Consider the following 21099-nt stretch of genomic DNA (forward strand, 5'->3'; position numbering starts at 1 on the left):
AAAACCACCTTTTTTTTCCTCTTGTCTTTTTGAGACCACTGTCACATCACCCCCTCACTGCCTCCTTCTGTCAGTCATACCTGAAGCACCAACGTTCATTCTCGCAGTAGTCAGTTTCAGCTTCAACTGGAAAGATCGGTGAGTTTCTTCTCATGAGCTATAGAAAAGTTTTACTTCTGCTTTTTTATGTATATGTATGAAGTATATATATATATAAATATATAGATAAAAAATTAAACTTCTGTGGACCACATCTCAAAATGTTTGCTACAGGAAGTGGTTTAATCATGTTGCATTGTAAAAACTTTGCACCAACCTTTATGCAAGTCTTTTCTGTATCATGTTTCATACTTATAACTTTTACTTCTGAAAGAAAAACTGGTAGAGCATGAAATTTTTTTTAAATTTGTTGGTGCGTGAAAGAGCAGACGGCGAAGAGTGTTTGAGGGAAAAGCAAAGAAAAGCAAATTTTCCTTTTTTTATTTGCAATTTTAACCTCAAATGCAGAATATTAACACAAACAACCTTACTTTACAAGTCTATGAGTGTTATATATCAACAAACAGCAAAAAGTTTGTTTTTGTGGAAACAAGCAAGTTTAAAGAAACGTGTTCAAACTTAAAGAGACAAATCCACAGATATGGACAATTTCTATTTAAGAGCTGCTTTTATTTTGAAACCATTCACACTTCAGGAAACCCTGTTGTAATGAAAGAAAGAGCAGAGTATTTGCCTTTTTGATGCAACTAGCTTAACAGTACACCTTTACTTGTGGTGTGGTCCTTCAGGTCTGTTAAGGGGCTCCATTGAGTGGTTAGTGGAAATTTCCTGAACTTTAACAAAACCTTTTTTTGAGATTAATTTCATATCAATTAAAGATTTATTTATATTTCTGCCTCAAAACGGGGAGTGGGGAAAATCAGCACACAGGGAATGTGTGATGTCTCTGTTTTCTGCTTTTTTTTAATGGTACGAAGCACTCCAAGATTTTCTACCATAATTTATTTACAAAACACGTGCAAATAGTGACCAGTTTCTCCACACTTTTCTAAAGTTGCAGCTCCGTATACATGTCTGACAGTTAAAATATAGATAGAACGGTCCATGTCTGCTCCAAACAGACTTAAGTCCTGAACTACATTGCTCCAGTTCATAAATTATTTCAGACTACTTTTTTGTCTGTCGGTCAACATGGAACAAACATGTGAGATTAAAAAATGTCCACAAATGAAGTCATAAGATTATGAGAAATAATTTTTTTTTTTACAACAATAAAGTTAAAATTTCACAAGTTTATCAATTGAGAATATATTACATAAAGTCATACTTATGATGCAAAAGGCTAAAAAAAATTGCAACAACAAAAAAGAATCAACCTCATATTTCAGTAGAGGAGACCTCTAGAGCGTTTACGTCAACTTTGGCTCCACAAATGAGGAAGTCTTTTAGCAAGTCCACATTATATTGGTGTAAACAGGCATCTGCAACCTTAAACATTTTATGAGCCGTTCGGATCGATTTTGCACCAACTACAACCCAGCAGCGGCTGCAAAGTCTCATTTCACCTTGTAGAAGATTAAGACACTGCTGTATTTTTGTGATATTGTCATTAATAAAACATGAACATAAAGACATATTAGCCTTTCTTTTTAAATATGAAAACGTTTCTAACTTTTGACAGAGGTTCACATGACTTCCTTTCAAAATAAAAGACCCCCTGTGTCACCTGAATTCAGCAAATGTAGTAATAGGCAGTGAAATGTCAGCAGTGATTTAAAAATCTCTTTTCCCTCTATGGTTCACCTCTTCCTGGAAAAAATAGTGAATCTAAGTTAATTAAGTGACACTTACTTTTTCAAACCATGAGGTGCACCTAAAATGATTCAATTTTGCTCAAAAATAGAAAATCATCCTTATGGTCCAGTGCGCCTTAATTCTAGAGATTTCTGTGGTACAAAATATGTTAAAACAATTTTGTTTGATGTGTGAAACTTACTTAAATTGTTTGTGAATGAGTTGAATAAAGTTTTTTTTTTTTACCGTACTACTCAGTTACTTCTTACTTTACAGTTTGAAATAAAAAACTATTCATTTTTCTATCATTGGAGGGGGTAAAAGAGCCCCATGTGGCTCCAGAGCCTCGGGTTGCAGGCCCCTGACTGTAACTATAGCAACATTAAAAAATGATGTGCAGAAAATTGTTCAAACTGTCACACAATTGGGAGATTGTGGCAAAGGAGTTCGATTATAAACTTAGTGGCATCGACATAAGTGGCTGCAGTGATGGATTTTGTCTTTTCGTGTAAGGTCGATGGAGGCTTACACAACCAACTTTGTTTTGGAAAAAGCCTAGCTTCTTTCATTTAAAATTACAAATTTTGTCTCTCAAATTATATGACTTTATTTTGTAAATGTTTGACTTATTTCTCATACTTTTATGACTTTCTTCTTTATATATTTATATAATACCGTACTTTTATGGTGGCCCTTATACTCTGTTGTAGAAATCTTATCTTATCATTTTATCAAAGAACAGTCTCAACCTTTCTTTAACAAACATTGTGATACTAAAATCTGTTTTTTCTATATTTTATTTATATTTTTTTATATTTTATATATTTTTTTTATATTTTATCTTTCAAACATTTGCAATCTGTACAAAATGCTGCAGGTTTTCTGCAGAGCAGAGATCCTTGAGAGCCAGAAAAAAAAGATGTGTTACTTCTGCCAAAGCAGACACTCTGACTCTACATCTGAGTTGCATCAAACTGTTGGTCTATAGTAAGGCTCTTCAACCTGAGGCTCTGGAGTCAAATGCAGGATTTGTATGCCTACGGTGAAGTGGGACTTTGCGGCTCTCGCTGGGTTTTAGTCTGTAGGACACTGAACTAAATGGCTTTTTTTTTTGCTCTAAAGCATGTATTTATCGTGGCCAAATTATGCGTTTTTCAAAACAAATTTCAAATGAAAGCGGAGTTCAGCACGCTTGTTCTGACACATCAGAGGCGCAAAGAATGAGAGCGAGATCTGCTTTCAAAGCAGATAAGAGATTCTGAGGAAACCACAGAAGTTCATCAACTGTTACATCTGCTTTTTAGTGATCTGAAGATAAATTTATTTGTTGCCAAAAAGAGAAGTGGAGAGGAGCTGATCACAAGACTCAGCGGAGACCCAGCTGACCTTCTCCACTGGCGAAAAAGAGAAGCATTTCTGTGCCGAACAAAATAACTTGTTTTTACTACTGCTTACTGTACTTATCGGGGGGTTGCAGGTTCACTCCCTGCTTTGCCTGCCCCTGTGCTGAAGTGCCCTTGGTCAACACACTGACCTCCATTCTTCACACAGGGGTTGGCAGTTCAGCCAGTTTTAAGCCTTGAAGAAGGTAAAAAAGCACAGCTTCTGCTCCAATAAGGAGTTGATAGATGACTAATAAGAGCATTTTTCACGTTAGTTTAGGTTTTGGATTCAATATTCTGTATTATTATACTAAATATTCTGTATATTTTGCATTCTCTCCATCAATCAGAGACTGAAACGTCCTCGTTGCAGGAAGGAGCGCTTTCACCCGTCTTTCCTCCTGCCAGCTATTAGACTCTACAGTGCCTCTCAGACACTTTTATTGTGTTATTTATTCTTTCTGTGCTGTTTTCATAGAGCTGTGGTAAAACATCAATATCTCCTTCATGTGATCGATAAAGTTCTATTTCATTCAAGTTCTGTTTAAAGTCTATCATTAAAACATTTCTGGGACGGTGAGCTTTAATGCTTAACGTGGTTCAGTGACTGTGTGAAATAAGTGAAAGGATCAATTCATTAATTAATCTCACAGGTTGTTAGTCTTCACAGCAATAATAATTTAAATTGATCTTTGAGAGAGCTGCACCGAGGCGTAGTGGTTGATAGAAACTTAGAAACTTTTATTTGTCATCGTCAAATGCTATTAGGTCAGTGCATGATTCATTAAAAAAAAAAAAGAGTTTACTGCTAATTTTTTTATTTATTTATAAACAATGTATTATTCAGTCATTTAAAAAATGTAAATAATTTGCAACAAAAAAGTGTATCATATGGTTATTGAAAACAAGTAATTACAACTAATTCAAACTACTAAAAGGTCCACTTGTCATTAAAATGTAATATTTTACAATTGAACAGAGTCTTACAATTGTTTATAAATTATTTAAGCTGTCTGTTGTCTTGTATGGGCAAACTCCAGCATACATTTATGACCTTTGAACTCTTCGGCTCGGTCCCTGAGATCTACAAACCAAAAACTTTTACAAATCCCCATAACCCGCTCTAAAACCAGAGGAGACCTTGCCTTTCAAGCTGTCGTTGGGCTGAAAAGTGCTGTAGAAATAAACATTTCCTTTCTCATTTTACAGCCTCATGCTAATGTAAGAGACTCGTTCCGATTCTTTCGTTTTTTGTTTTCTTTTTTAGGCACTATCCATCATTCAACTAAACAGCAACATGTTCCTGTGGCACATCATCATCCTCACGCTCTTCCTCCTCTGCTTACCTCGCTGCACTCTTCAGACGTGCACTGACGGGAAGCCCAAAGAGTGCCAGGAGGCAGAGTTTGTTCCAGGCTCCAATTTGGCGGGAGAAGGCTTCGACATCACAAAAATGGAGCGTAAGGGGGCTTTTGTGCTCGACATGAACCAATGGAAACGCAAGGATAAGGCTTGCACCCTGTGCAGTAACCCTTATATGGAGATGAAAAAGCAGAAGTTACCTCTATCTGTGGTGGACTGGAGGGCGAAGCATTCCTGCAGCGGCAAAGTGTCCAGCAAACTTCACAAATCCAGCGAGTCTCTGGTTGAGTCCAGCACCTCTTCTGTTGAAAACAACTGGAAGGTGGATCTGGAAATGGAGGTGACTGACAAAAGCGGGTCGGTGATGCTGGCTGGAACCAACTCTAAACTGGCCGAATACGCAATGGAAAAAACCAAAAATGACAGGTTTAGCTTTTCTACTAACAGTATAACCTGTGAGTACTACAGGTAAGAAAGGATTTGATTGAAGATGCTTCCCACTCCCACCTCAATCTGTGACCAGAAATCAATCACTGTTTAAATTCTCCATTGAATGCAGCTACAGAGTGTCGAGCCATCCCAGGATGCACCAAGAGTTTCGTAAAGCCGTCAGAGAGCTCCCCAAAGTTTACACCCAAGAAAACAGGAAGATATTTAACAAAGTCATCGAGAAGTTCGGCACCCATTACATCACGAAGGTGAGTGAAAATGGGAGGTGAATATTCCTTTATGCCTTAACCATTAGTCACAACTGTTCGTATGGGTGGATATGGGCCGCCTACGGATGAAAAATGGGCAAATCTGTACGGGGCACGTAATCGGCCCACAGAAAATTCTTAGATCTTAGATCGCTCATTGAACCTGTTGAGTAAACTCATACAGGCAACTGATTAGCACATCCTGTCCTTAAAGCATTTGCACACGGTCAGTAAGGCGCCAGATCTAGCACCACACCAATGGCTATAGTGTGGCATGAGGATACAGCAAGTGCGTGTTACTTCGATTATCTATTATTGTGCAGTGTGTAGAGTCGGGGGTTGAAAAAACGTATGACACACCTGTGTCACATCCACCACCCCTTACTGACCTTTGTGTGTTGTATGAGTGTTCGCTATGACCTGTCACCTGCAGCATACTCGACAAAAAAGTGCTCTGAGATTTTCACTGAGTAGTCTACAATCTTATTTTTAAAAAATGTGTGCAGGCCACCTGTGTGCCCCGCACAACTTTGACCATTAATCGCCCACAGATGTGCTTTAAAAACGTTTGGGTTTTCGTTTTGTTAGCAACCAAAGTCACAATCACAGATGTTTCAATCGTCACAACAACTTTTTTTTTCTTATTCTGATGATTCTCAACACACTGTTTTAATTTATGTCTTCTTGCTCTGTTTCTTTTCAGTCACGTTAAGTGATGTTAACGTTCAAATCAGTCAAGTCGGGCTTCTTCAAAAGTTTTGGACAAGTCTTTCTCAAATCTGTAAAATCCCTTCTGGGTGACTGACGGTGTGAAATTTTCTGCCACAGGTGAAGCTGGGGGGCAAAGTTAAGACTGTGACCAGCATCAGGCAGTGCGAGGCCAGCCTGCAGGGTCTCTCTGCCGAGGAGGTTCAAATGTGTCTGGAAGCGGAGGCGTCCGCAAACGTCAAAATGAGCGCGAAAACAGAAATGAAGCACTGCAAGAAAGATTCCAACAAGCTGGACAACAAGCAAGCGTTCTCAGACTTCTTCACAGACAGGTGCGGTACCTTTCTTTCAAACATTCTCTTAAATGTTTTCAACAATTCTTTCTAAACAACAAATGTGCTCACTTGTCAAACCTTCTCACCATCAGGCTGACAGAAATCAGAGGCGGTCATACCACAGAACCAGACCTTCTGTTCTCTGCTAAAAAAGATCCATCAGCCTACAAGGATTGGTTGAGCAGCGTGCCGCAGTATCCCGACATCCTCTCATACTCCCTCGATTCCCTTCATGACTTACTCAGTCCTAAGGACCCTGTCAGGAAAAACCTGCGCTCTGCCATCCGCCATTACATCCTGGAGAAAGGTCTGTGGAAGAACTGCAGCCAACCCTGCCAGGCCGGTATCAAGAGCGACTCAAGAGATTCCTGTGTCTGTCTGTGCCACAACGAGCCCGCTGTAAACTCGGACTGCTGTCCAACTCGGAAGGGCATGGCCCGGGTCATCATTACAGTACAGCGAGCCTTGGATCTCTGGGGGGACCACTCCACCCCCACAGACGGCTTTGTGAAGGTCCTGGTCAACAACCAGCAGGTTCATCGTTCTCCTGTCATCAACAACAACAACAATCCACACTGGGAGAACATCGTCGACCTGGGCTCAATGGATTTGTCTTCCCCAAATATCATCCGCTTTGAAGTTTGGGACCAGGACAGTGGCTGGGACGACGACCTGCTGGGAGGGTGTGAGGAAATTCTGACCGCCGGGACAAAAGAGGATGTGTGCACTCTGCAGCACGGCCGATTCTACTACAAATGGGAGGTGAAGTGTGCTCCAAGTCTGGGAGGAAAGTCGTGCACGGACTATGAGGCTTCCCCGATGAATCAAAGCCTGAGGAAGATGTACACATCCCGACACGCTCACCCTATTCCAGAGTCCATTCTGTTGAAGATGGGTGTATTTGTGGATAAAGATCGCTCATCCACGAATCTCACTCACAACCTCAACTGAGGGCTAAACAGCAATGTTATGTGTGGCTACCTATCCCCACCAGATTGCACCACAGCGGTCCAGTCAATGAACATCCAATCATGAAGTCTTTCATCAATCTAACAAGACATCTCCACCAAGATTTGCTCAGCTGGAAGACAACACTTTTCTATTTCAATCTTTGTTTAAATCAACATTGGTACATATCGAGGGTCCGATTCCCATTACAAACTCACCACCCATGCCTAAAAGTGACTTCCTGACGATGTTTTCAGCTTTTGTTGCTCACATTAGCTCCCTGTACCCAAACATTATCCATCCGCTTGGACAGTCCTGCTAAAAACTGTAACCTGCCTGCAGACATCGACAACACACCCACTCCTTCCGTTATAATAAAACACCTTCCCATTTCTCATAATTAGATATTTTCTAAAGTAATGGTTCTCATTTGAATCCCATTTTGTTTCTAAAACGTACAAAAGATCTGCACCGGCATTAATAATTTCCCTCCGATCATCTTTTGATCTATTTTCAGAGCGTTCCCAATTGTCTTTTAATTATGATTGTTGTTTTTAGCCAAAAATTATTTTAAAACAGTCATGTTCTGGGTTATAGTTTCTGCAGAGTGACAAAACAAAGACCAACATGGATCTATTTGGCTACAAATGGACGTATCAGAATGGAGCAGGGAGCTTGTAGCTTGTGGCCCGCCCACCATATTTTCTATGCAAAAGAGGGTCCTGATTCGGATCCCAGATGGGTTCTGTGTGGAGTTTCCACATTCACCTCGTGCATGTGCTGGTTTTCTCAGGCTTCCTCCCACATTCCAAAAATACACTTCATAGCTGAATTGGTTTCTCTGATGTGTCCCTGCGGTAGAGAGACGACCTGTTCGGGGTGTACCCCCGCCTTTGCCTAGCAGTGGCTGGGATAGGCTCCAGCAGCAGCAACATGACCCCAAAAGGGAGTCAGAGGGTTTGGAAGACAGATGGATGTGTAACATGGATTTACTTGTTTTAGCCACAAAAAAAACCCGAAAGAACATAAATACAGAATGCAGCATTAACCTTTTCAATAATTTTCTCTATGTAACCGTAAATTTCATCATTACTTTTAACAATGTATTTACAGGATCTTAAAAAAAAAACATGCTTGAAAAACTCTTAAAATCACTCTCCATATTTAACTGAATATTTATGTGAAATGTTTGATGTATTTAATACGAGTTTGTGTGTTTTTCTAGCATCCGCAGAATAAAAGCAAAGCATTACAGCTGCTTGTGCTTAGTCTCATGTTTTCACTGGTTCGTTCAGAGTTCGCAGTAGAACCTGAGGTGAGAAGGGAAGTGGTTCTGCTTCCTGTGTACACACACATGCACAAGGTTTGTTTTTTTACTGTTTATGACAAACACAGGGTTGCATCTTCATGAAAACTGTGACACCACTGGTCTAACATAATTTTGTAATTTAATTTATTGGTTCAGAACAGAAAATGACAATAATGACAAACTTTTTTTTTCCATTCGTGTCTTCATTTCTGTTCAAAAATCACCACCTGCTCTGACAGAAAAGAGCCGGTGGGGCACCAGAGGATTTAAATTCATTCTTTTCTTTTAGCAAACAACAAAAATGGTGTCAAACATGGACGTACAAAGAAATACAAGCTAAAAAGACAAAGACAAACTAGACTAAAACACATACGAACAGGTAAAAAGCATCACACTGGGCTGTTGATCACGTCAAGAGGTCCACTCCTTTGAGTTCAGCCTGTTTGAAAACACAAATGAAGGAGTTTAGCATCCTGGCTGTTTTCTGACCTAACTTTTTTAAAATTAAACCATTAAAAGGTCTTAAAATGAATGTGTTATCACCTTTGTAACCATTACCCAGCCCGCCATTCACTCCTCCATATTTGCTCTGCTGCTGCCCTGTGAGAACGACCACGGATGAGCAGAAAAAAGGTTAGCAATAAACTAGAAAGGAAAGGTGAATCCTTATGAGTATTCTCCTTTTACATGAATAAAAACTGACTAAACAAACCCAAGAAGAGAGCTTTTCCTCTTTATATCTAAGAGATGAAGCTCAGACCAACAATAAAAGCTGAAGCTGAACAAGATGTACTCAGCTACCTTTTAAAAGAACATTGTGGAAAAAACACACATGACTAGGATTACTAGAAGCAGCAGAGTGAGAGGGGGTTCATCAGAAAAGAGGAAGAACCTGTTCAAATGTCTTACCCAAGGCCTCTTGAGCTGCTCCGAGCTGCACGCCAAAACCTGAACAAAGTTGAAAACCGCACATATGAAACAAGGAGAGGAAACACAGCAGTTAAATATAGCTGTTTTATTTGGTACATGAAAGGAAGCTGGAGTGTTCAGCCAAACAGGTCATGTATGCACACACACACAAAAAAAAGGTCAAGCTCACAAGGACACTGGCGTGATTGAAGACTTTGGGTTTTAGAGAATGTTTTTGCAACTCTACCTGCTTGCTGAGCTCCAAATCCTTCAGTGGCTCCTGAAATAACATATAGCCGTTAAGCACAAGCAGAGACTTGCATGATGAGTCACACAGAAGTAATGAAAGGATGCAAACAAAAAAAAACCCTCTCTTCAATCCGTCTTTACATTTGTAGTCTCTGCACGGTTGCTCTAGTGACTCCATCACCACAAAAATGTTAAGTGGTTTCTAAGACAAACTGGGTAACACCCACAGCAACAGACAAGTTTCCATTGCGTCTCTGACGCTTGTTTTAACCAAATAACTTCTCTTTCTCACCATATTTGCTGGCGGTTTTGGTCCCTTCAGCTGCGAGGCCGAGCTGCTGAGCAGCATACGGGTATCCGGCGTCACCTACAGCAGCGACAAACCGTCAACAAAGCTGTGATGTTGTGAAAAGCTGTCAGGGTGTCACAAACTGCTGACATTTGGGTGCTTGGCTGCACTGAAACTGAGTTCAGGCCAAGCGAGAGCAGCTTTTTCAGTCACAAACGTCTCCAAATTGAGCAGTCTATTATCTTTAGAAGGGTGTGACTTAAACCCCCTTCTCCTCACAGATAAATGAAGCTGTGGAGAAGCAGGGATGGGGCCTCCATTGTCCTGTTTGAGCGGCTCTTACCCTCCAGAGCAGCAGGAATCACCGGAGCATTTCCATAATGAGCCGGAGCAGCTGCTCCTCCTGCTGTGAGAAAGGAACATCGTTCAGTCGGACTGACTCACATCTCCAGCCACACTTTACCCATGACAACCGCCCTGCTTCAACTCTGACTGATGCGTTATAAGGCCGCGCTGAGTCATAGTGGGGCAGAAGCACTCACCGTATTTTCCACCAGCTGACTCCAGCCCTGCCCCGAGAGCTCCTGCAAGAGGAGGAGACAGCTCATAAGTGTGGATGTCCCTTTGATTCAACAGAATCATGACGCAACAGAAATGTGCACTCCTCACCAAAGGCCCCCTGAACCGGTGCAGCATAACCTCCGTTGCCCAGCGCTGTAAAGTCATGAAAAAATGAAGAGGTAAGCGTTGAGTTTTCACTGAAAAGGCTAAATATTATTTAAAGCATCTAGATGTGCAGAAACGCCTGGAATAAAGCGATCTGGATCTGTGTTAGACACCCAGCCTGTGATTCTTCAAGCTGTCACTCATCTCAGCTCCAGCAGCTACAGGTTAGTGCTCACACCTGTTAGAGGTTTCCAGCAGCTTAATGTTACCTTTACTCTTTCCTGCTTTGTACTCAGCACCAACAGCTAACTCTGCAGGGTAATCAAGCCCTGAAACATAGTTCTTATTAGTGGTACAGTAGAGGGAATAAGTATTTGATCCTTTGCTGATTTTGGAGGTTTTCCCACTTAAAAAAGAAACTGACAGTCTGTCCTCCTAATGGTGGGTTCACTCTGGTTCCGACCAGTTAGACTCTTCTAATCAACCAGCCAGCTGAACTAAATACACCTCCAACATGTGAAGACGGAAGATCTTTCAGTGGATTTAAGGGAGATGACTGTAGACCTGCACAAGACCACAATTGACCAAAACACCATCAGTAAGAAGCTGGAGGTTACCATGACAACATGACCATCAATCCACCTGTAGCTCTGGGGCTCCTAAAACAACACAGCAGGAGTTAGTTGTTCATCTCAAAGCAGCTGGAACCACAGTCACCAAGAAAACCATTGGTACTACTTTAAACATCAATGGTTTAACATCATGCAGTGCTCGCAAAGTTCCCCTGCTGAAGAGGACACGTGTGCAGGCCAGCCTGAAGTTGACTAATGAACACCTTAATGATTTAAAGAGGGATTGGGAGAAGGTGAGCTGAGCAGTGTGGCATCAACTCACCCTGTCGTGTTTGGAGGAAGAGAAATGCTGCCTATGAACACAAGGACACCATCCCCACTGTCAAGCATGGAGGTGGAAGTATTATGTTGTGGGGGTGTTTTTCTGCTCAGGGCTACTTCATCGTGTGGATGGGTGGAGCCATGTGCCACCAAATCAAACATCCTTTGCCTCCACCAGGGGGGTTAAAAGGGGTCATGGATGGGTTTTTCAACAGGAAAGTGACACAAATCAACCGAAGTTCATGGAGTGGCCCAGCCAGACATCTTAATCCTATAGAAAACCTTTGGAGAGAGCTGAAGCTCAGCTTTACCAAAAAAAATCTGTATGATTTAGAAGTCATTTGTAAAGAAGATTGGAGCAAAATTCCTCCTGATATGTGCAGAAACCTACTGATCAACTACAAGAAACCTCTGATCTCTGTGCTGCTGATAAGGATTTTGCCACAAAACACTAACTCTTTCCCGCAACAGGGTTCAAAAACTGATTTCCCTCAATTAGAGGCAAATAATTTGTGTCGATTTCTTGATTTTCTATCTCTCACTGCTCAAATGACTGACTGTCAGTTTCTTTTTTAGTGGGCAAACTTGCAGTATCACTAAGGGATCACATACTTATTTCCTCCCCTGTAATTAAGTCTGTAATTTAAAAGAACAAGCTTCCCCTGAACAGCTGAAGGAATGGACTCACCAGTGCCATAACCGTTTCCGAATCCGTTCCCGTAACCTGTGGACAGAAGATACGAGCTGAAGCATGCAGAGTGGTTTTGAGAGGGATGCAAAACAAACGAGAACAAAACCTGCAGACAAAGTCTTTCCAGCATCTCCACCTGCAGAGAAAACAAACAACAAGGTAAACAAACACCGAGAGAGAGCAGCTTGAGCTGAAAGCCAGACGACACAGCGTCAGCTCTGAGGCTCCTCTGACTTACCAAAACCATTCCCTGCCACCGCACCAAGGTATCCGGTTAATCCGTCACCATAACCTGAGATAAAACACGTTCAAACGGCTTTTATGATGCTGCTTTTATGTCAGAAAGACATTAATGTAGTAAATACAACACCTGACTGAGATTAACGCTTCCTTCAATAAAAAAATTAAATTTTGCTCTCAATTTGAAGACAATTCATAATTTTGAGCAAAAAAAAGGTCAGAATCTTAGATTAAAAGAGTTCTATCTTTTTAAAAAACTCTTCTTTTTATTAATATGACTGTACGTTTTTTGATCTGCTCAGTCTTATAACTAACAAATCTATCAAAAATAAAGAAAAACCATTCTACAATTAAGTCAGTGATTGAAACCGATGCAAAGTTGCCATAGCAACAACTTAAAGCCAGGGTCAAGGGAGCCGCCAAAATAAAAGCCTGTATATTTTTTCTTATTTTTTCTTTAAGTGTTACTTGAGAGTCTCCTGAGATGGAAGGCAGTTCCAGGAAGCCGAAGAAAACATCCTGTGTCTTCATCAGCTTCCTGGAACTTCAGGAAGTCGAAGAAGACACAGGATGTTGTTTTAATAGCAAATCATTCATTTAGTAGGCAAAGTAGCCTCTGTCTGGCTTGGAGCTCAGCTCCTCAGCAGCTTTCTTTGAGGAAAATCGTGAAGCTAAACTTCTGTTCACAACAAGAACGGGAGCAGCAGAAGGAAGGTGAACAGAAAGAAGAACGGTCTCACATCCTCACCGTCCTGAGGATACTCTGTCATATCACACCATTAGCTGGAACTTCACATTTATATTAGGAGAAAAATGTATGTAAAAAAAAACATACATATGGCCAATCATCTTTGACGCTGCACAAATAATACTTCTACAATCTAACCTCCATGTTTTCCAGCTGCACCTCCCAGGTAAGCCCCCTGCCCCAGACCTGTGAACACAGATGTTAAGGGAGTGAAAGAAAGCAGCACAGCCTTCCATGTGTGACAAGGGGAAAACCAACCTGCTCCGTAGCCTCCAGCTCCCACACTGGCTCCCAGGTAGTTTCCTGCTCCAGCCGGATAACCTGAGGAGACATCCAGCAGATCACTGCGGCTGTTTCATCCTGTCTTTATCCACTTCTGCTGACTACTGTTTGGCAAAGCAGATGTAAGCATCAAGAAAGCGCATACTGTCATTTTACTACAAATTCTGATCTAGTTGATCACTGAAAAGGTGATCAACTCTATGCAGGACTACACCAAGCAACATGTGCAGGAATGAGACAACAAAGAAATGTTTCTACATTTGTCCTAATTTGAAAAGAGTCGTTTCTCAAAATCTACTGGGAAGAATAAAACAAATAAAATAAATACATGTATGTCAATGGAATACATGCCTTTTTCCATTGAAAAAAAAATGTTTTAACAATGAACAAGAACACGATTTTGGATCATGTTGCCTTTATTAGGCAACAAAAGCCTGGCAGCGTTTTTTCAAATAAACTTTGTAAAATAATTCCTTCCATCACTTCAAGTTGCACAATAACTCAGGGAACCATAAAAGACACGTTTTAAGAAACTATTAAAGACAAAATCAAAACTTTTTCTCAAGTGAGGCTGAAGTCTGGCACAACATGTGTTTGAACATAGAGGGAAATGACAAAACAAAGATTTTATTCCTAATTGTTACAGTCCAGTAAAATACAACCTTGAACTGTAATCCAAACTTCCTAAGATACCAATGAGGATAGTTGTTACAGTTCAAAGTTTGGAAACGTGCATTTGAGCGTCCACTTTCAGTAAAAAGTCTGTAGAAACGCACCTCAATGCAGGTTATCTGCATTCAAGCATTGCTACACATATTTTTAAGTCTGTTTTCGGTTCTACGTACAGAGTGCCGCTTTTAAACACCCACTAAAAGTTAAACAAGTTGAACTTTGACCAATCAAGGACTCTCATTCAGTAGGGACGAAAGGGTAGCGTCTTTTTCAGAACACGGAAGTACCAACCATTTAAAAATTGATCATGCAATCATAATTATACATAGTACAATGCTACGTACACCCCGGGCATGTGTGGACCCGCTGAACGTGGGTTTTTGTATGCGCTTTTAGCCTAGAGTGTTCACACAGATCTGTTGTTACCTGATACTGGCACATGTATTCAAAGCTTGAAGAGGCTTGATGCAAAATGTTGAAGCGGTGCAAATATGGCAATTTTTTTCCAATGAAAGATAAAGAAGTAGATGAAATTGATCTATATAGCACTTTTTACAGGGTAAAATTTCAAATTTGATTAACTAAATAGGTAAAATACAATAAAAGTTAAAACAAGTAAAGGCAGTCAGATGCAGAAGTTAGCTAAAAACCCGTCTGAATAAAAATGTCCAAAGAATCTTTTTAAAAGAAGCAACAGATTCAGCCATAAGGAGGCTTAACGGCAGAGTCTGGGGGCTACACCTTGAGAGGGCAGGTCTCCACCAGTTTTAAACTCTGTTCTCAGGACTTTTAGGAGGTTTAGGTCCAAAGACCATATCAGACATTGAATTGGGCGCTTGACCTTTTGGGGCAGAAATAGGCATAGAACAGTTGCGGCTGTGCCCTTCTATTGGTTCCTTTCCAAGTCACATTCTGGACAAGCTGGAGGCGGGCGACAACAGATGTGTCAAGACAGATAACCTAAGCCTGGATGACCAACTCTAGGTCAGATTTTGGAAGAATGGACCTACGTTTAGAGATGAAAGAAACTGTTTTAAACTAAGTGTCTTGAAAAGGCGTCCAAGGTCAAAAAGAACACAGAGGTTTCTGAGGTGTGGTCGTAAAGTGGAGCATAAAAACCAAAGCATTGCTTAATGTTGTGAAAGACCTGGTGTCATATAATTCTGCCGAGAAAAAGCTGCACTTATTAATATCTCCTGCATGATTGAGTCCTTGATTGGTCAAAGTTCAGCTTGTTTAACTAACACGTTTTCTACGTAGAGCCCAAAAAAACGCTTGAACGGGAGACTTTTGAACACAGAAGCCCGAAAAAGGCATTTGCATGGACTTTTCATTGGAAGTGGATGCTGGAATGTGCGTTTCTGAGCCTGGTGTGAACGTAGCATTTAATGCAGACAAGATCCCACTAGAGGAGAAGGAGAAAGCGTTATGTAGATGGATGGGGAAGAAGAGGAGGCTTACTTGCTGCCTGTGTTCTCCTCTCAGCCTGTCCTGGGATAGGGAGAGCTTTTGGTTTTCTTTCTATCCTTTCAGCTTGTGAAAGGCGCCTCGCCTCCTCGCCAGTAAAGCCATGAGCATCACGCTCTTTTCCAACTAAAGCAAAGTCCCAACCTTGAGTTTCAGTTGGACCGTTTTTGTTTTTAGCCAGTGGTCCTTTGGCATCCTGCCTGTCTGCCAGAGAAGGTAGATAATCTCTGCTTCCCTGCCCCTGAACAGAGAAGACATTGCCTCTGGGGTCTTTTGTCAGAGGTCGATAAGTTCCCTCCTTTTGCTGCAATACTTCAGACAAAGGGGATCCGCAGTTTTTAGCTTTAGGAATTTGCTGGATGGATGGGTCAAAGTCTTTGGCACTGTGTACCCGTGAATAGGCAGAACCCAGAGTTCTGATGTTGTCTTTGCTTAAAGGGAGTTGCCCTCTTCTGCCTCCTGGAGCTGGAGTGGCTTCAGGACCTAATGTCCCCTTTCTTCGAGGGACCAAAGCCCCAAGGGGCCCTACCCCGTGAGCTCCTGAAACATCTAGACCAAGCATCCCCAGCTGTGTGTCAAGCGGAGCCGCAGGTCTAAGATCTGAAGACCGAATGAGCGGATCGAGGCGTTTGACCTCGAGTCCTGAATGTGACTCAGGAGGATTGGGACCGAGAACACCGGTCCTCCTCATGCCGGGCATTTCAGGTCCAATTTTTCTGTCTTTATCGCCGAACTGGTTTCCTACAGCTGTGCTCTTTTCTCTCTTAAGATCTGGAGCAGCTTGGCCCAGACCGGCCACATCAGGTCCACCATTTCCTGCTGCCGACACACCTGACAGAGAAATACCATCATGGATTCACTACTTCCAGACAGTTGGGACACAGCAGATTCTGAATGCTGTTTTCAGTCAAAAGAAACAAAAAAACAGTGATCTTTAAACATAAAATGGCCAAACTCAGTAATTCAAATAGCATTAGGGCATCCAGGAGTTCACCACTCTCATGAAAGAAACACAATCTGCTTTCTGGGCAAAATTAGGAGGAAAGACGACAACAACTGCAAAAGTACATGAGCGTGTCAGTTCAACGACACAAAAATGGAAAATATGGCATTAGAACACAAACTGTGGCAATGCCATCAAACATTGACAAAAGCACAAAGAGGCATCATTAGTGTCTGGCACACAAATGATGCAAAAAGTGGAGCCCAACATGTATAGAAATGCTGTCATGGAGTTAGCATTTGTTCACTCCGGCAACAAGAGGCAGAATTAAAAAATGAGGCTCGCTGGAATGAGCTCTTGTTGGGTTTCCTGCACAGACAAAACACTGGAAACCTTCTAGGACCTGTTTGTGTCGCTTCAGCAAAGTTCTGGTTTTTGAAGCTTTGTTGTTTCCGATTATGTCAGAAAGACGTTCATGGCGATTCTAGGCTGGGGATCCCTCCACCTCTTCTGGGCGAAGAAGAAACTTTACGTGGGTGTGCTCTAAAGGACGCAGGAGTTCACATTTAAATGTAATAATTGATTTTTTGTTTTTGTATGACTTTCTAGAGCTATTAAACCGATGTTGTTATGTGATTTCCAAGCGCTGGCAGGTATGCTTCAACGCAGCTCACCAGTGGCGGCTAATGATGACATCATGGAGGGGCAGTAACTAGTTGTTCCTGTACCTGTACCTGTTTTTGGGGTTGACCTGTACGGTTTTTGGGTTGTCTGTGGAGGGTCCTATAGGGGAGTGGTCGCATCTTAAGGGGGAGCACAGGTGTGTCTTACGGTTCCCTTGAGGCTCGTGCGGCCAGCTGAAGGCACATCATGAAAATGGAACGTACCATTGTCGTGTGTGTGGTAAGTGTGAAGAATTTGTGAGGTAAATGTTATTTGCGCGCATGTATGACGTACAGTTAATGCTGTGTCCTTATTCCACATTCTAGTAGTTAGAATGGTGAGAATACTGTATCATCTGGGATGGGATGGGTCAAACCAAACATCCGAACAAGGGGACCCACTGTCTGCAATCACTAAATGTGCAGCCGTGACTTCAGCTCTCTCAGGGCAAAGGTCCCACACTTGGATGTTTCAACCACAGGCTATAAAGAGATGGACCGTTTTTTTGCATTGGTCCAATCTGAATTGTTCTGTGGTCACCAGCAGGTTGGCTGACAAAGACGAAGACTCCCAAAATATTCTGACAGGAATATATACAGTTAGGCAGCTGAAGATTCAACATCTAGCTGCTCATCTAAATTCTGGGACCACATTTGAGTGCAAAAAAAAAACAAAAAAACGTTGAAGCTCATTAATCTAAAGACAGAAGCAAAAAAATGCATGTGAAGCAGCAAGGTCATCGAGTCAGAGGAGGAGGACTTTGGCTTACTCATCCAGCAAAAAATGTTGTTTTTCAAGGGAGTTTCAGGTCGGAGGTTCTGTTTTCTTTTCTTTACTGATCTTTACTTAAACCAAAGCAAATTTGTTCACGAAGAACAACTAGGCTGATTGTACTGGTGATAAAATTAAACTGAGATGAGATAGAAGAATAGATAAAAAGGCTTTGAAGTGAAGCACAGCAGAAAGCTAGACAGTTTGAAGATTGAAACTGGGGTGGATTCTTCATTTAATGGGCATAAATCCCAACAAACGCAGAGCCTCCACTCATTAAGAGCAGTAGTTGTTATGATTTCAAGCAGGTTTATGCTCTTAGGATCCTCTCTCAGTTTGAACTCCATAGAATTCATTGGAAAGAACTAATGACAGGAATGTAAAGTTGCAGCAGAAAGAAAGAAATGCAGTGATAACATAAAAAAAGAGACAAAATAAGCAGGTAGGACACTCATTCACAACGTGACGGGAGGCCCAGCTAAGACTGGAGTCGACACTCACCTGGACGAGAGACAGGATAGCCAGCTCCTCCAAAACCTCCATATCCTGACAGGATAAAAACAGGATCAAACAGATTATTCCCAACATCAGACAAATCTAATCATACAGAAAAGAATTCGGTTCTCAAAAAGGAAAGAAAACAAAGATCTGAACGAAGAAACAGTTTGTACCTGGAAGAGCGCCAAGGCCGGCGCCATATCCTGCATGGAAACAGTCATAAAAGACACAAAGTTATGATGTTTATTTTATGTGCAATCACACACAGTTTCCACCCGTCTGACGGAAAAGCACAGAAATCTTCTGTCTCTCAACGACGCTCTGCAATGCTAAAGTCACAGCACTGCATGCTGGGATTGATGTTAGGAAATGAAACCAAAAAATCTGCAGCCCAGAACAACAAAAAAAAGCAAAATGAAGCAAGAATAAAAGAAAAAACTGTGCTAAATCTGTAAGCCTTTAGTTTAAGATTGCTCCTGGACCTTTTTGTCATCCAATCACAATAAAAGAATTTGACATTTTAGTAAAAGTTTGTCTCACCGCGTTTCCCTCCTTGGCCCAAGTTAATTCCCAGTCCGTTTGCAAATCCAGGTCCCAGGCCCATTCCTGTCCCCATACCGGCTCCTGCAAACACAAGGCAGCCAAAACTTTTTCCACTGAATATTCTCACCACATGGGGAAATTGGTCCTTTCTCAGTAAAACACAGTGGTCAGTGAAGGCTTGTACCATAGGCTCCCCGGGCTCCATATCCTCCCTGCATGGCTCCATATCCTCCCTGCATGGCTCCATATCCACCCTGTCTCATCGCGCCTCTTCCTCCTAACCCAAGATTCCTGTATCCTCCTGCTAAGGAGCAAAGCAGCAAACTCTTAGGAGTCCACACGCGTGTTTCTCTGAACTACAGGCAAAGATTTGGAAAAACTGCAACACTTGAATCATGAAATTTGATGGCAAGTTACCTGTGCCAAGGTGAGCTGCAGGATAACGCCCAACTGAGGTTCAAAACACAAGCAAAATGTCACCCCACTAAAAATATCAGAGCTTCAGAATGCAGGTCTTTAAGATCAGCTTACTTCCAGTCTTCATTGCTTTGGTTCCATATCTGCTCCCGAGTGCTCCAAGTGCCCCATTGACTGAACAGAAATGAAACCCATCAGGATACTTTCACCCGAAAGAAATGCAAAAATGGGTTCAAGAAGGAGCGTCATTGTTCAGACAAAGACCCACCTCCAGGATTCATTCCAATACTGACACATGAAGGCAAAAACAATCCCAGAAATAAAAGAATGTACATTTCTAAGCCACAACTTAACAGCTTCCAAGCAGTAAACATGATATTGATCAATTTTTATTTTTTATTTTAGAGGAATAATTGGATTTTACTTTAAAAAAAAGTTTACCTCCAGCAGCCAGGGGTCTCCCATAAGCCACACTTTGCGGTTTAACTCCTGCAACGATAGGAAAAATGCAACTGTTTACATGATTCAGACAAAAAAAGGAAAGAAAAGTGATCTGTCCTCCACTGGTTGGCTGGTTAACTATCGAATACAGCCTAAAACTCAGGACACTTCTGCTCCTAGAAGCTTTTTCTTAGTTACTTTAAAAAGAAAAAGTAAGTCAAGATGTACAAAACAGTGCATTTTTAACTATTTCACAACCCATTTCAATTGCTTTAACTGTTTTCTCACTGGAGGAGCACAGAAACAGACATGTATTGATGCAGATCAGACTCGGAGGCCGTTCCTTCTTCTCGCAGCGGCTTGTCACATTTGACCTGCAGCTGCCATTTTTTTTCATTGCATCCTTTGATTCAGTGAAATTATAAGATGGAGAGCACATGATGTCACTGATGTTGCAGCCAAAAAAAGTCTGGAAGACAGCAGCGTTCTTTTCTCCCTCCGTCTCACGGACATGAAATCTAACAGGTATGTGAGGCCGAGTCGCACGAAACGCTGATCCCACTGCAAATCCTTTGATGAATTTGACTTTATTAAAAAAATTAAAAAATAAAGTTTTTACAGTGAAACGTGTACATTTAAAACCTTTAAAAACAAAAAAAGAAAAAAAAGTGTACAGTTCAAAATAGACGGTGATTTTGTCCCAATACATTTCATATATTTAGGTAAAATGTATTTTAACACATTATGTTCCATTATATAGAATTATAATTACTCTATTTCATAAAACAGCTCCTATCAATATTGTAAAAATAAAATTGTTAATATAGCAAAATTTAAGCACTTGATTAAATGTAATGAAGCAATTTATTTGTAAAGTATCTTACAAAATATGAATACAAGGCAACGTAAGAACTGATGAGATCTAAGATGTGGTTAAAAGTTACAAAGATCAGCTAACGAACCAAACCAGATAAAAACGAGATCTGAAATTCTTTGGTGGGGTTGTGGGTTCCTTACCGCCCTGCAGAGTTTGCTGAGCCAAGCAGAGAAGCAGAGTCAGCGCTGGAAGCAGCATGATGGAGCCGGCCGGGTTCTGTGCAAAGAAGACAGCGGGGGGATGAACCAGACCGAATGCAAGACTGGACTTAAAGCAGAGCTCCCCCCTTTAATGTCTTTTATAT

General features: G+C 41.3%; 2 protein-coding genes across 7 annotated transcripts; one reads left to right on the plus strand and one right to left on the minus strand.

Annotated features, from left to right (window-relative positions):
- Positions 1-35: 35 nt before the first annotated feature.
- On the plus strand, positions 36-7815 carry LOC101167041 (perforin-1). The gene is made up of 5 exons (XM_004071237.3): positions 36-138; positions 4444-5006; positions 5098-5236; positions 6065-6276; positions 6372-7815. Exons 2-5 carry the CDS (start codon positions 4474-4476, stop codon positions 7228-7230), a joined length of 1743 nt encoding a protein of 580 aa, XP_004071285.1. The 5' UTR covers positions 36-138; positions 4444-4473; the 3' UTR covers positions 7231-7815.
- A 780-nt stretch (positions 7816-8595) lies between these two features.
- LOC101167291 (glycine-rich cell wall structural protein 1.0) lies at positions 8596-21099 on the minus strand. 6 transcript variants are annotated; one of them, XM_011477816.3, is made up of 23 exons: positions 20936-21099; positions 19919-19966; positions 19592-19651; positions 19478-19510; positions 19245-19361; positions 19058-19141; positions 18691-18720; positions 18521-18565; positions 15637-16473; positions 13480-13542; positions 13360-13407; positions 12472-12525; positions 12340-12369; positions 12231-12266; positions 10919-10978; positions 10653-10697; positions 10526-10567; positions 10327-10389; positions 9987-10061; positions 9693-9725; positions 9446-9484; positions 9080-9136; positions 8596-8975 (listed from the first exon to the last, which is right to left on the minus strand). In XM_011477816.3, the coding sequence occupies exons 1-23, from the start codon at positions 20991-20993 to the stop codon at positions 8971-8973; spliced, it is 1962 nt and encodes a 653-aa protein (XP_011476118.1). In that variant the 5' UTR covers positions 20994-21099; the 3' UTR covers positions 8596-8970. The 6 variants fall into 6 exon arrangements, with proteins under 6 accessions (XP_011476118.1, XP_011476119.1, XP_011476117.1 ...); XM_011477817.3 differs by having other exon boundaries at positions 10327-10386; positions 19245-19364; positions 20936-21096; XM_011477815.3 differs by having other exon boundaries at positions 19245-19364; positions 20936-21096.

Source organism: Oryzias latipes, chromosome 8 (assembly GCF_002234675.1).
Source record: "Oryzias latipes chromosome 8, ASM223467v1".
Taxonomy (NCBI): domain Eukaryota; kingdom Metazoa; phylum Chordata; class Actinopteri; order Beloniformes; family Adrianichthyidae; genus Oryzias; species Oryzias latipes.